This window comes from Trachymyrmex cornetzi, unplaced genomic scaffold, assembly GCF_001594075.2.
Source record: "Trachymyrmex cornetzi isolate Tcor2-1 unplaced genomic scaffold, Tcor1.1 scaffold35, whole genome shotgun sequence".
Classification (NCBI taxonomy): Eukaryota; Metazoa; Arthropoda; class Insecta; order Hymenoptera; family Formicidae; genus Trachymyrmex; species Trachymyrmex cornetzi.
The window spans coordinates 1,377,300-1,393,570 of NW_017298213.1; the positions used below are offsets into that span (position 1 = coordinate 1,377,300).

General features: G+C 34.5%; 1 protein-coding gene across 2 annotated transcripts in view; it reads right to left on the reverse strand.

Moving 5' to 3' along the window:
* Positions 1-16,271, reverse strand: part of N (neurogenic locus Notch protein) — a 297,648-nt gene that overhangs the window by 146,602 nt on the left and 134,775 nt on the right. Inside the window, exons 1-2 of one of the 2 annotated variants that reach the window (XM_018510748.1) lie at positions 11,254-11,529; positions 8,821-8,954 (exon numbers count right to left, since the gene is read on the reverse strand). In XM_018510748.1, coding sequence (XP_018366250.1) covers positions 8,821-8,954; positions 11,254-11,306 — 187 coding nt within the window. In that variant the 5' untranslated portion in view covers positions 11,307-11,529. Of the gene's footprint in view, positions 1-8,820; positions 8,955-11,253; positions 11,530-16,271 lie in introns of those variants that run through there. The other variant, XM_018510747.1, reaches the window with a different exon arrangement.

Genomic DNA, 16,271 nt, shown 5'->3' on the forward strand with positions numbered 1-16,271 from the left:
CTTTGTGATTATTTTTCAACATAACTAAAAGTAAATTAAATTCATAAATTAAATTTATAAATTATTTTTCTGATATTAGACGAGTAATTTTATACAGCAAAACGTTCACTTTTATCAGGCTTCAAAGTTGAGATTATTTTTAGCTTTTAAAAAAAATAAAATTACAGAGTCCTCTTACTTTCTTCTTGTATTAAACAATACAGACATAAATCAGTACAAGTATTACACACTGTTGTTAAACGAATAAAAAACTAAATATTAAATGTAAATCCTTCTCAAATTATTAAATAATATTGTTTAGTTGAACTAAACATTGTAGGTGTAAATCAAATTAACATTCTATTAAACAGTCATTATTGTAATATTGTATATATGTTTGTTATAATAATAAAACAGCTGTATATTAATAATGACGCGATTCAATAAAGTATTTATTTGATTTATATCTGATATTTAGTTGATATTACATCTGACTCAAATACGTTATAATATTTCGTATCAACGTAATTTATATTTCACAGAAGGGTGTAGTACATTATTTTATTCGCGCCCTGATTTCGGACCAATTCCCAAGAGATTTGTGCCGTGTCTTGTGACATATCGAAATCTCAATGAACGAAAAATGAAATCGAAAGGGGTTCCACGGCGCATCTGTGCGATTTGACTGAATCGTGGGAACGTAACTATGTCCACGAAACTCGTACGTCACTACGCAAAATGCCAGACTGATAATATATTTTGTTAGCTTATTACGGCTGTTCATATCTTATATACATGTAACATAATAGTGTATAAATTTTCGCACGGTAATTTCTGTGCAAGCAATGACTCGCGATAGTTTCTGAGCAATACGTTTGCATATAGAAGATATAAAACATACGAACGCTGATGTAACATGCATTCTTCGAGATTTCTAATTCTTATGCAAATAGATTGGTTTTTATTTCAAGAAGGTATTGACAGGCACTAGTATTAAACATAATCGTTACTTCACGATCATCGTATGTAGTATAGTAAGTGAATGCTACATTTTCTCACATCCTAAGTTTTACAATCTGCAATTCGGAGGACCAGATAGAGACAAGAGCTCCAGCTTGGAGTCACGTCTCGTCTACAGCGGCGGCTCGAACTCATTTATCGTCTCCCCTTCCAGTCCTTCCCAGAGCTTATGAGAATGAAACGTTAGCGGTATACTTATATCTCTGTGGCCACGAGCAACCATGGACAACAACGACCAGTATCTGTCACTGTCGCGAGGGACTGTGAGCTGAGCATCCAGTCCAAGATAGGTGTCTCCACGTCTCTCGGAAGCTCGTTTTTCTCTTTTTTTTTTTTTTTTTTAAGTTGGACGACTGATTTGTTTCGACATCAGCGGGGGTTGAAACAAGCGAGACAGCGTAACTCGTAATGATTTTTAAGATAACCACATCAGAATTCAAGTTCAAAAATACGTGTAAAAACAAATAATTATTTAATCTATCCAAGTATCTTATCTATAATTAAATTATTAACACACTTGCAAGTCAAACATTGCAAGTTATAATAATATAATTGAAATACAAGTCTCGAGCAAATTCATACGTAAAATAATCTTTTATAAACTTTTATAAATTTATATTACTTATTTAACTTTTAATTGAAGATGCAATTATGGGAACCAAATAGATAATTAATATATACGTTGTTCAGATTTACAATAGTTTCTTTTTAACCGGCACAATAACAGAAAGTAAACTGAAGAAGTGATTTGCTTCCTTCGCAGAATAAAACATATTATAAATAAAATTATGTAATTATATATATAGCGATAATTTTCGTCGGTTTAGCGATGGGAAAGGTCTTGGAAGGCAATTCTTCCACCTATGATAGGAAAAGCCAATTATTATATCATTTGCTATCATTTTGTGTCACCTTGCCAAGTATTCTACGGAAACTCCTACGTATGTGAGTCACTTACAGAGTCGAGTTGAGAAGATTTAGAAGAAAACGAGTGAGAGAATGTAGTGACGACACGTTGGACTGCATGATGAAATAGATCTAGACCAAGACCCATGGACAATGCGAGAGAACGAAGGCATACGTGATACACATCACGAGGACACTTGTTAGATGTCGTCGTACGCGCCTACTTTATTGCTCGATTGTTTGCTGTTATTAATTATGCGACGCACTGAGAGAAGAAGTTTTTATGTCGGATTAGAAGAGAACACGAAGAAACATATTCAAGAAGATACAAGGAAGAAGGTATTAATAATATTCACAAAGAGATAAAACGGGTCGAGAGAAACGCGGTCGCTTAGAATGGTTAGCCTGTGAGAAGAATTAGAGAGATTTAATTAAGTCTTGCTCGATTAATAGAGAACGATGTAACCGAGAAGTTATAATAATATTCTTTTCCTTTTCCTTTTTCCGAGTGACGAGTGGCACGGCTGTGTGGATCAAATCGCTTCTAAACGTATCTAAAAGACGTTTCTACAGACGATTGCGGTGCTACACTAGATGTGGGTGGCGAGAGAGGTACGCAAATACCTCGGCGTTAAAATTCGTGTACCGTTGCACGAATGGTAGATGCAAGACGACACGTGGGAACGAAGCGCAAGTTATCGTGCATCGATGTAATAATTATCAGCAGATCGATCGCGACGCGTGACGGAAAACTCCGGTCAATTATTCGCTCGTTTCCGGGTACCGTAAGTGAAGTACCGCTTTCTTATTCGGCGAGTATACAAGAAAGAGATTGTGATGTACATGTGTACAATGCCTACATTCCGGTTAAATAGACAAGAGAATGTTAGACATTATTGACAAATGTTACAGAGAATTCAATTGACAAACAATGTGTATTCTGATATTTCACAAACGATAGGTATTAATAATATTTTAAATATCAAAAACTCTAAAAAATTAAGAGATATTTAAGATAAAAGAGTCATTATATAACATGTTTATTAAAATTTCTCCAAAATAAATTACTAAAATATTTCAACGTTTCTCATAAAAATTTGCTGAATATTTTCTATTTGTAAAATCTTAAAAAATTTGTTCTAAAAATGTATACGTTGTAAAATGTACTGTTTATATGTATATATAAACGAACAGTCATATTAAAATTTTTTTAAAGAAATCTGGGGATTTTGAAATGTACGTAATAATAAATGCGAAATAAAATCAAAACGAACATCTTCGCTCGGCTAATCTCTGTTCTTCTATCTTTCTTAATACATTGAACAAAAAAATTACTAAATCTTAATATATATTTTTTAATGGCATCAACTAAATATTTACTTACAGGAAATAAAAATTCACTTAATAAATAATAGTTAAATGAAATTAATGGTTCTCGTATCAATCAATGTATGTTTACGTTTAATAAATATTTAATTAGCACTATTTGAAGAAATATTATTAAATTGTAGTACACTTTTTCAGTATACTTGACATATTTTTTATCTTATGAACAAATTCGCGATAAAAAGAAGAAAGCAAGAACGATGAAACAAACGCACTTTTTATTTTGCAAATTTTGTCCTCTCCGACCTTTCGTCGATCCTTCGATCGCCATGCAACGCACTTTATGTCCACGCAATAGCATAAATCAGCTTGAGAACGAATAACCATCCACCTCGCTCTTCCTCAATGCATCCCAATATGTTGTCTATTCACGCATGGATAATATTCTACATTTACATGCTGACCACGCAATTATTTTACGAATAGTCTAGATGTAGACTATAGACAATATGTAATGGCTAACGTAGCAATTTTATCTTATTTTTGAAAAAAACATAAGATATAATTTATTTTTCCGTATACACGAAAAAACAATTTCTAAGTATCTAAAAATTAGATACGGATTTGAAAATAATTTTATTGGACCGTCCAAAATAATTATGTAGGTAAAACTAATTGCTAAAATGTCAAAACTTTTTGCAGCAATGCTTACCATGCTTGAATTTCCTACATAACTATTTCAATAATCCAATAAAATTATTTTCAGATCTATCTAAATTTTTAAATACTTTAGTAAACCCGTTCTTTTCGTGCTGTTAATCAGTTACAAAAATTACGTGCGGGTAAACCGAAAGAGTGAATATATCCGATTAATTCTCAATCTTCCAACATCGATCATAGCAAAATGGATCGAATCGATTCGATCAGACGCAGAATCGATTGATTTGCTTGATTTCAATTAACACAGCCTGTAATGGGGTTCCGTTACTATTATTACAAGGAACGAGATGGTTAGTAGAAATAGAAGTATTAGTATTATAGAAATGAGAAAAGCGTTTGATTGACGGAGTAGCTCGTATGTATTAGGTATATTTTTCATAGGCTCTGAACTTGACTAACCTTTTGATATAAAAGTCATCAATCTAAAATTAATATAAAGTTAAATACTTTCTTACTTTTAGTATATAAAATTGTTTTATAATTACAAAAAACATTATCTTGTAAATTAATAAAAATAGAATTTAATATTAAAAATTGATGTGCATGTTATACGAGTTATATTTAATATACAATTTTAATGATGGCAAATGTTATAGAGAATATATATTTGATTGGATGCACTAGTGCGCACTAGTACCTACTTATTAAAACCGTTGTACACTGATTTAATCTGTGTAAAAGTAAAATGCAAATATTTCGAATTACAAAATACAGATTATTACTTAACGGTATAATAAAATGTATGTAGGATTTTATGGTTTAATCTGTTTTTATATTTGTATTAAACACATATTTTTACGTCAATTTGTGTACGATGGCTTTAATAATGTGCACCAATGCGCACTGACAATGAGTGTATCCAATCAAATTCGCTATTAGACTTTTTCATAGTAAATTAATCTATTATAATAAAATAATTAAATTTCGCTTTTATTTAGACATCTTGTCACAAACACTATTGTTCTCAAAAGAAAAATTAATGTTAATAGCCAATAAATAAAAAATTTCAAAAAATGAATATAAAATAGAAACATGAATATAAAAAAATGAATGTAGTATAGAAAACAATATTCGGAAAGTCTCCCTTGCAAACAGCAAAAAATAGATCAATAAATTAATCGGTGTGAGAGCATTGACGGAAGCACGCACCATCTCTCACGAGACTATTCAATCCTCTAGCGATGCCGACAAAGTATAACTTCAACAATAAATTCGAGTTTCTTGTCGATCGTCGCGGTACGCGGCAGGGATAAAACCGACGATTTAATTCCTCCATAAGAACTTCACCGAGTCAGTACAATCGTCGCGGTCGATCAATCGACAAGACTTCTTCGCTCTCTTTCTCTCATTTCATTTCGTTCGCTCTGTATCATCGTATGTAGTACGTGTGCGTGCGTATATACGTATGCGCTATATGTGTAATGATTGAATCAGAACGAGAAATGAAGAAAACGGTAAACTGGCGAGATAGTTCGGTCTGGCTCTAGAAAACGAGTGTTGCAAGTAGATCAAAAAACCAAGTCATCTCTCTCCCTCCTTTTCTATTATCCGCCCTCTCTTCTTCCATCTCTCTTTCTCTACCGAGATCTTCATCCCTTCCTCTTTTGACTGATTAATCTACGGTCGCGCGGTTAATCGTTTAACCGGTGCTCGATAGAGCAGTTTCTAATTAGCGGAATGGAATGGAGGAGGCGTGATCGGATCGTTCGACGAGGGAAATTCTTTGCTAGGTAGGACCTTCCTTAGGAAAGAGACAGCTGGTCTTGAGATGAGACAAAAAGAGACAGAGTACTCAAGTTAGAGCGAAAAGGAATAAACGAAGAAGGCAACATAGATGGCTCGTGCTCAGCAAGAAAACCCAGGCGAGGATAAGAGTTAAGAGAGCGGGTTGCTGTAAATTGAACCATTACTTCTACCTAAGCGACCGAATCGTCTTGAACAGAGTCCTGCCGAGGATAGTTATGAGCCTTCAGCTCTGTGAAGAGCTCTTTTTCGCACAGAAAGCAAGCAAAAACGCATAACTAGAACGAGCTACGAACTGATGCGTCAGCTGCAAAGAAATCAACAATGAGAGGAGAGCCAAATGAGAGAGAAAATATGACGGAAGGCGTGCGTAAGCATGCTGCTGCAAATTGAACCATTATAACTAACGACGCGAGGGAATCATTTCGAACGCGGCAGTTTGCGAACGCGTTGCAGCATTTTATTCTGGCAATACTGTCTCGCGCAATTTAAAAATCATGACTAAAAAGCAGTAAATATACTTACGTAACTTAAAAAATTCATTTAAAGATACGATGTGGAGACCCGATTTGAATAATTATTCCTCATTTTGGAAAGAGAATTGATAAAATTATATATAATATATTGTATATCAAGCAATATATTTATTACATTAGAATAACATTTTTCATGCCTGAGAAAATTCTTTTCCTCAAATGAAAATTAATTTTTTACCAATTTCATATTTTTACATAACCGAGAATATACTTTTATATCAGAAATTTCGATACTAATGCTGATTATGAAAAAATATCTACTGGATTATGCCGTGTGATTGATGGGGTCACAGTTGTGACAAAAATCGAATGTTGAATGAAGTGCGAGAAAAATGGAGAAAATATAATAAAATCTTTACGACGATATATATATATATATATATATACTGGAACAAGACTGAAAAGGAATTCCTTAACTTGAAAAAGTTCAGAAATTCTTTGCAACAAGCAAAATCCGATATGGTTATGGTCTGATCCTGGCGACGACCAGGGATGATCCGTATGATCCCTGATCGTAGTCGATTTTCCTGTGTTAACGATCGCCGGCATATGACCGAGGCACGCCTTCTTCGAGTTTCGATCCTCGCGACTTATTGGAGTGTCACGGAGTGGGAAGAGGAAGAACGAACGCAAAGCAATGTGCTTTTACAGGAGCGTGCGGAAGGCGTCGCCCTGAGCGGAGAAGGCGATAATGACGGGCGGCCCCGCTCTCTTCAACCTCGTTCGAGGTGAAACGACCGGGAAGAAACCGGGAAGAGAATGTTCGAAATAAAAGTTACAGTGCGTGTAGTTATGTGCCGGTTTCTTCGATTAAAGACGTGTTCTTAGACGGAACACGTGGAAAACATAATGCGACACTTTACTCTAATGTATAATATTGCAAAATATGTACCTCAATACGCGATGACGCGCATCAACAAAAGTTATGCAAAAGATGTTTGCAACTTGCGATTTTTTAATCTCTGTCACTTTACCTGTCGGAAATATTTACGAATTTGTGTGTGCGCAATAAATCTAGATTTGATTAAAATTGAGCAAATTTATAGAGAGAGAGTGATGAGAATTTAATATAATATTCTTAAAATCAGTATCTTTAACGTAATTCTAGTTTGTTTCAATTTTCAGCGTTGTTGTAAAGAAATTAAATTATACTTCATTTTTATGTAGAATAAAAAATGTCAAACTTAACGTAAACAGATCAAAACAGCATATATTTACGAGAGAAACAAAATATGTAATTAAAATAAAGTTGTGTGTAAAAATAAAAGTCTTAGTACGCATGAGTGAAAAATTTTAAGTGTCAATGACTGAAAAAATAAAATTTATCAAATGATGTATAATATATTGACCAAAATAATATCAGAAAGCACATAAGAATCAGTAATGAAGAACCACTTGCGAAAAGATAGGATTCGTTCGTGTTCTTTTAACGGGAAAAGACGCGCCGACAAGGTGGACGAAAGGTGAAGGAAAAGGAGAAGACAGGGGGAAGAAACGAAGGAGCGGACGCGGTAAGAAGGTGGGGTCGCCATGGTTGTGGTCCGCCTGGGAAAAAGAGGACCACGCATTGTAACCCAGGGAGCGAGGAGGCCACGCTAGGCTGACCCTAGGCTTTACATTAACCATCTACCATGTACACACGCACGTAAATGGCCGTGTCGGCCACCCCTGGCCCAAGTTTGTACCTGTTGCACCGAGTAATCATTGCCCTGCGAGAGAGGACTTCTCTTTTACCCTCCTCTTTCCTGGTCTTTCCTCCGCCCCTTCGACGTTTCCTTGGGGCGAGATTACGCGACGGGCGCGAAAGATCCTCTTAAGCACGGTAAACAGAGTGGAACGCGCGAGAATCTCCGAAAAGACTCTTTCCAAATTCCACGATGAATTATCAGAACACGTTGCAATTAGAGACTTTTGTCCTCTGATGATATTATACGCTGATGCAAAGACGAACTTTTGGCCGTTCCGTGAGAAAAGTCCTCGGAACGGTTTTTCGGAATTTGAGGTCTCGATAACAGAGGAAAGAACGAAAGTTATTCATTACCGTGCTCTCCGGAAGCGAGCGACAGAGGAGGGAAAAAGAGAAATCCGAGTTACATGTACTTCCACGTAACTGTAACTGATCATAGGCTGTAATATTCTGAAGAGGTAGCAACGGTGGATCTTCAAAGTGCGTAGATTCTGCTGTCATTCCTGTTACCTTGGACGAGGTAATTCTGATGTAGAGGAGAGCGAGGTTGGAAGGAAAAAGAGTCAAGTACACAAGGAGATCGTACGTATTGATAAGAAAAATATTCTCATGACTTTGTTTATTAATCTCTATTCTTATGACTTATTTTGTGTTATATCTTGTTAGATTTTATTATTTTATACGATTATTAGGTTTCATATTCAGGCAAATTCGAACTTGCAATTTTTTATACTAATCAAGTAGCTGTATAGTTGTATCGATTTAAAGATAATTGTTGGCTCGTAGCTCCTGTTTTATTATTTTACTGATAAGAAAAAATTTCATCTTTCATGGGATTGGGGGTACGTAGTGCGATGAGATTCCACGGCACGATATGGGGTAAAAAGTTTGCGCGGTACTCACCTTCGGAGCAAATGCATTCGTAGTCATGTTCGCCAAGCTGATGGCACGAGCCTCCGTTTTCACACGGTGACGGATCACAGGGGATGTAGTCGCTCTCGCAGTTTTGCCCGGTGTATCCGCTCGAGCACATACATCTGCAAAACGAAAGCACATTTTAAGAAACTCGCAGAAAGAAGAGTTTATATAAACCTACTCCAGGTTGTAAACCTTTTTTTTTTAAAATAAGTACACGAAAAGGATGCGGTTTTGCTGAAATATCTAAAAATTTAATTACAAACAGATCTGAAAATAATTTAATTGTTTGAAATATCAGCATAATTAATATAATTATATAGAACGTTCAAACTGGTTGCTAGAATATCAAAACTTTGTGAAACATTGCTCGTCATCCTTGAGATTCTTATGTAATTATTTTTATAATCTAACAAACTTATTTTCAAATATGTAGCTAAATTCTTAGACACTTCAGTAAAATTGTTCTTTCCGTGTAACTGATTTCCCTTATCAACCTTAACGTACAAATTGGATATATGTGCAATGATATCGATTCTCTGCAACACGAGAAATATCGAGTAAGACGACCTAACAATGAAAATACAATTCCATCGATATTGCGTTGATGTGAATGTACGATGACAATCGGAAGAATGTTACACCGCTAATAATCACGCCACCTATCTCGAGTAATACTATTCTTTTAAAGATAATTGCAACATAGGAGTATATTGAAAGATATGATATAAGTATCTTCGATAAGTAAAATGATAGAAATTGTCAAAGATCAAATGTCAATCATTTTTATTTTAAAAATCACATTTGCTTTTAAGCAAGTCTTTTCACAAGTTAATAGTCGTTCAGGGTGGGTATTCAAATCTTATAAAAGCTTTCCTGAAAATTCCAGGTCTTTCCATAAATTTCATTCAAAATTGCAGGTAAGATTAGAAACATTAGAGACATTCCAAAACAAATAATTTAAAAACTATGTATATAAACATAACTTGTTTACAATGATAAAAAATATAATTCTTATATTTAAAAAAACAAAAGACATAAATAATATTTATAAGTAAATAACATTTAGACAACACAAAATTCATTTTTTTAAAGCTTGAATTTGTTCGTTAAGTCTATCTACTTCCTTCGGAGCATTTTCTAAGATTCAAATTTAGTCAGTCTTAAGAAAATCGGTAGTTTTATTTAAGGTGCCTTTCCATGCTCTGACGCTCGATTCTCATTTTTAGCATCAAAACAGATAACATGATAAAAATTAACGAATATCAAGCATCAATTTTGATCGCGTAATCTATTTTGTTAAAATGAGCGTCGAGCTTCAGTATGAAAAGGCACCTTTAGTCGTACAAGTTAGCCAACTTCACTGATTCACCGGTAAGATTTAAGACTACCGACTATATCGACTTATTGTAGAATCGACATATGCGAGGTCTACAATAGAAATCTAGTGGTTCTAAAGTCTGAAATCGTAAGAAATTGACCAATTATAGTCGATTGTTCTCCTCACATTCGACTGCGATTGGTCAATTTCTTATGATTTCAGACTTTATGATCACTACGACTTCTATTATAGATGTATTATCCCTTCACATGTTGTTAGCATACAAACGGCTGATCGGCTGCTATCTGACATTAAGGTCTAGTCAAACTTGCATTTTATAAAAAATGGTCAAAGAAATGATTTTGCCAAACAAAATAGAATTTAAATTTAAAAATAGAATTCGAAAAATTTCCCTGACAATTTCATGAGAGAGAAGTCCAAGTTTTTCTCGGTAGAGGACACCCTGTCGTTACATGATACTTGCAATAATAATTATAAAATATGTCAAAATAATAATTAAAATAAATATGATCATTTATATAATATAATTCATGTTATATACACTGAGAAAAAATATATTTTAATAAATATTTGCTTGAATAGTATTAACTTAACATCGACCTACGATAAATAAATACGTACTTACTAAATACAAAACAAAGCAGTGACAGTTAAAATCAAATTAATAGTTACCAGATAAATTTGTGTTTACATTTAATAAATATTCAGCTTGTACAATTCAAACAAATATTTATTAAGATTTAGTATATTTTTTCTTAATTTACATGAATAGTAGATATTAATATTACGAATTAGTAAAGTAAATGTAGTATAAATTGTAAGCATATATTTTAAATATTATTGTTAATATTATGATAGCATTAATTTAATCAAGTTATTTCACAATTAATATTTCAAATTGCGAATATCTAGATATCCGCCATCCGTCTTATCCATAGATGTTTATAATTTGTTTACATCTCGTTCCTCGTTCCTAAACAGCTTGCCTTAGAATAATGATACTCTTACATCAGTCCACATTCGTAAAAGATGCGTTTATAACAACAGCTCTGATTTTATTTCGTTTTCTGCAAACATACCTTGAACTCGCGACGAGCAGTAGTAGTAAGAGAAAGACGCGGGTGAGATTCATTTTTGCTCGCAATCGATGCCCACGAACGGTCGCAATGATAGAACGTAATCCTCATATTTCGACGAAGAAAGCCTGGGCCGCGAGTGTTCACTCCATTCTCGAAGAACAAAGATCACTGGCGGGTGGTCCGGGCGCTCACACGCCCACCCTGCTGTTCTTCGTTTCACAACAAGACGTATCACACCCGCACCTGTACAACACCTCGGCACTGATATCCTTCACTTTAATAATTACGTATAACCTTTCACACAGTTCACTATCGCACTGCTTTCATGCCACACGTGAGAGCGTAATCCAACTCGATCATCACAATGTAAACAAGACGACGAAGAAGAAGAAACAATCCCACAGATATTATTCGACGACCGTTGTGATAAACAATAAAATAATCCAATGTCGACGACAGAGCGGCGAAAATGAGAAGAAAATTCGTATAACAGTTCGTACATTGATTATATTGACGTGTCACTTTGCGACAGCCGATTTTTCGAATTTAAATCTACTTGATATATAATATTCGCACGATGTTGTCCCGGTATAACAAAAATAAAAATGTCCGGGAATAATCACACCGCGGCCAAGGCTATCTCGGAGCGCGGCTTTCCCTTCGTTCGCGGCACGACGCCAGCAAGCCGTCCGGCGTTCTCCTTTTCATCCTTCCCGCGCTACCTCGTCTCACATCCGGCACGCATCTCCTTCGCCCGGAGGTGAGAGAAATCCCTTCGCTCTTCGTGCTCCGCCTCTACCAGCAGTTCCAGCTCGCGCGAGGGATATGACACTTTTCCCCGTAGGTATCTGGTATACGGCCACCCTGTCGATTCTTCGCAGCGCGTCGCCACCTGTCAGCACGCGACCACCACGCGACCACGTTCCTCGGAGTCCTCTCGTGATCCCTTCGTTAACCGTTTTCCAGCTCCTGCTGACCCGCTTCACAATTTATATACCACGCCAGTAAAGTCGAAGTATCTTTCTCTCTCTCTCTCCCTCTCTCTTCGCCGGGGAGTTAAACTCGTTAACACGCGTCAAATAAAGCTCTTCGAGTAGCACCAGAAAGTTCACGTATCCAGCTTAATTAACCCGGACAAACTCTTACTTCTCGTAAAGTTCCCGCCTTCATCGCCACGATTTCGATAAAGTGTCGCACACACCTGTTGCTCCGGCTGTTCGCGCCGGGTTTAAGGCCGCTGGAAAAACGGAGTTTTCCAAAAACCAACAAGCGCCGCACAGTTCGAGATCGATTCCTCGCGACTGTCAATTCGCACCACTGATCACACTTCACTCGGTTTATCGCGATCAACGCGAAATCAAACGGAGACGCGCGCTCGAGACGTGCGTCGTCCTCGAACGGCTGGCGACTGACTAATCTTACCTTCCGCGATACACCGCCAAGAGGGCACCAACGTCGCATTTCGCACGACCGACCCCTCCGCGTTCGCGGTCGCCGTCGCCCCCCGTCGGTCGTACGCGCTTTCTCTTTCTCTTCGCCGCCGTTTCGCGTCCGATCTGCGCTCTCCTCTCTTCTCCCGCTCACACTGCTCACGCGCGCTTATTTACTACAGGGTACAGCCGAGGCTCCCTTCGCCTTCAACTCGCCGCTTTCAGCGACGAAACGCTATCATCTCGCTGCTCTGGGGCAGTGTCTTTGCGTAAGAGTCTCTCTCTCTCTCTCTCTCTCTCTCTCTCTCTCTCTCTCTCTCTCTCTCTCTCTCTCTCAATCCTATCACCTCAGAAGTCGATCAACTACGTCGACTCCGGTTAACGTAAACTGAAACTTTTCTTTAGCGCGTGTTTTTATTCAAGAGTGGTAATAAAAAACATGAAAAATAAAATATCGATATGATTAAAGAAAAAATTAAATGTTTTAATCTTTAAAAATAATAAGGATAATATACCAAAAAATAAATTTACTCCACTTTTATTTTTAATAACAGCATCCAGATAAAGATGCTAGATCATAGATGCTGGATTTACAGTGCGTATATAATTCGCAATCCAATTTTATTTCCTGTTTAATTCATATTCATATTCATAATCGATTGAATAGATATTATTAATAGATGAATTAAAAAATGTAAAATTTTGTACTGTAAAAAATTTTTGGTTAAAAATGGACAAATCAGAAAATTCTGATCATATCAATCAGAATTCTGGTTATCTCAATTCAAATTATAATAGATTCAACAAAAAAATTTTGATTTATCCATTTTCAACCAGATTTTTAATTAAAGCAACCTGACTCTTTTTCCAGTATAAGCAAAAATATATAATCAAATTCTCTCAAGTGAGTTTTCTTATAGGTGAGAATGTGCAGATTTGATTGGGTTGGGTAGTGCCAAGTTAAAAAGCTAAAAGTTAAGTTAAAAAGTTGAGAAGTTAAATAATTTTAACTTAACTTAGTTACATTTTAGACTTTTAACTTTTTAACTTAATTTAGTTACACTTTATCGATAACTATTAACTTTTTATTTAAATTTGTTGAAGTTAAGTCTCAGACTCAAACATATACTTCATTTAGAACATACTCTATATTTTACTTAAAAGTTTTGTTTGTATATATTATTTACATTATATATTGATTTCAATCTAGCAAAAACCGTATATTTTATGTATCTAGTTTTTGATAGGTTGAAATCTACACACACACACACACACACACACATATATATATATAACAGTATATATCAACAAAAAGTTTAAATAAAATATAGAGTATATTCTAAATGAAGTATGTTTGTCATTTCCGTTATTTGTAAGACTCTGAAATCATAAAATAGAAAGAAATTTAACTTTTAATTTTTCAATTACTTTTTTTTATTAACTTAACTTTTAATTCAATTAATTTCATTATACATTAACTTGTATCTTAACTAAGTTAAATTTTCAAGGTTGTTAACTTTAACTTAATTTAGTTAAAAGACAAAATTAACTTACCCAATCCTGGATTTGAAATATTGAACACTTCGAATGTACGTAAATATATCGAACAGTACCAATCCTTTCATCCACGATTGACTTTACTCGAGTCAACGTGTCTTAATCGATATTTTCGTGCTTGAAATACACTCCATCGCCGAGTTCTGCTTACACGGTGGCAATGTAAATATGTAAATCCGCAAAATGACGGACGTGTCCGCAGCTCACTGCATATTTGGGGAGGACTGAGTCATATCGAAAGCAAAAACAATGACTCAGGTTTAACATAGAAAAGTATTTACACAGTGCACAAAAATGCACCTTTCAAAAGTTTTAAAATGGTCAGTGCGTGACATGAAAGTTCAAAATACAAACTCTACTCTAGTGAAAACTTTTAGCTTTCATTAACAGGTTATCACACAGAAAATATAGACATTATTCATATGTGTACTGGGAACAGACAGAATATCTAATATGAACATATAAAAAATACACTATTTATTTTATTATTTATAAGAGACTGGACCATCATTTGCTTATAATAAACATCTATCAGGGTTTGCCACAGAAAATTAATTTTAAAATTCCCTGATTTTTCCAAGTTTTCCAGATAAGAATAGAAAATTTTCCATGAGTGATATAAAATATATAAATTTTAACATTTTATAAACTCGAGAATTATAAGAAAACTCTATATTATTAAAAACAACGCAAAAAAAGCTTAGTAACATAATACAATTTTGGGTGCAAATTCAAGTTACAGCAAAAAATAAATCAGTTTTGGAAAAAAAAGAATGCAGTTATAACGAAAAAGAGAGATCAAATAAAAATACCGAGTAAAATATAAATTTTAATTATTTTATTATAATCGTTTAAAGTGCACAAGTTTTAAACGTATTTGACTATAAACGTCAGATATAATATTAAAAAAATTCTAACAATTATTTGGAATAGGAGCAGTTTCAGGGAATTGTAAGCAAATTTCGAAATTCCAGACTTTTTTACATTTTCCCCTGACTTTTCCCGGTTTCCATAACCAATTTCAAATTCCCTGAATTTTTCCGGTTTCCGCGGTTTTCGAGATCTGTGGCAACCATGTCTATCCTTGTTAAAATATGTTGAAATAAATAGTCATAATAGGTGTATTCAGAACAACCGCTCATTGAGCGCTCAGTGAACTCTCACCTGATTGGTTTATATTTTAGGATTTAATGGAATATACCAATCAGATGAAAAAGAACATTGAACGTTCAGTGAACAATTATTGTTCTGAATGCACACGATGCTTTGAATAATTATTAATGGAATGTTTCACTATTCTTTTACTAATACATCTTTCTACTTAAATAAATGATATTGGACAAGAAAATTTGCATCAACCTATTCTTTAAAATTGTTTTCTGTTTTCCAAAACTTCAATATCTTTTCTGGCCAATGCAATCGCTTGGTTTAAAAAACTAAGTAAGGTAATCGAATTCTTGATATAAATAAAAAACAAGAAAAAGTAAAACACACTGCTAGGAATTCACACTGTTACAATCACCTTTAAATATCACCAATAGTTTAAATATCATCGAATTGTTTGTAGTTTTAAAAAACAGAGTAAAAAGAAGATTTCTTTTTTTCAATATACCTTTTAAGTAATTAAAAGATTTCTGCTAGAAGAACATTGCATTGTAGCAGTTACTATACTATTCAAGCATATATAATTCTATTCTAATAAGAGAATAGAATCTATATCAAAGACAAATGATAAAAGTCAACCTCTATTAATAAAATAAGCGATACATTTCCCAGTGTCCACATTATTTTGTCTATCCTCTGTAATGTGTAACGCGGAAAATCTCTTTCAATATGTCGCAAGTTATCGCAAATGTTAGGACATTTTAACGTTTATTTACACATTTTAGATTTAATTATTTATATATAAATATTATATTATATATTATATTTAGATATTGAATCTATTCTAATTCTACATAAGACGAAATTATGTGCCTATTACGTCGGACAATCAGCCGACATAACCCTAGTAGCACAGAACATTGGCTA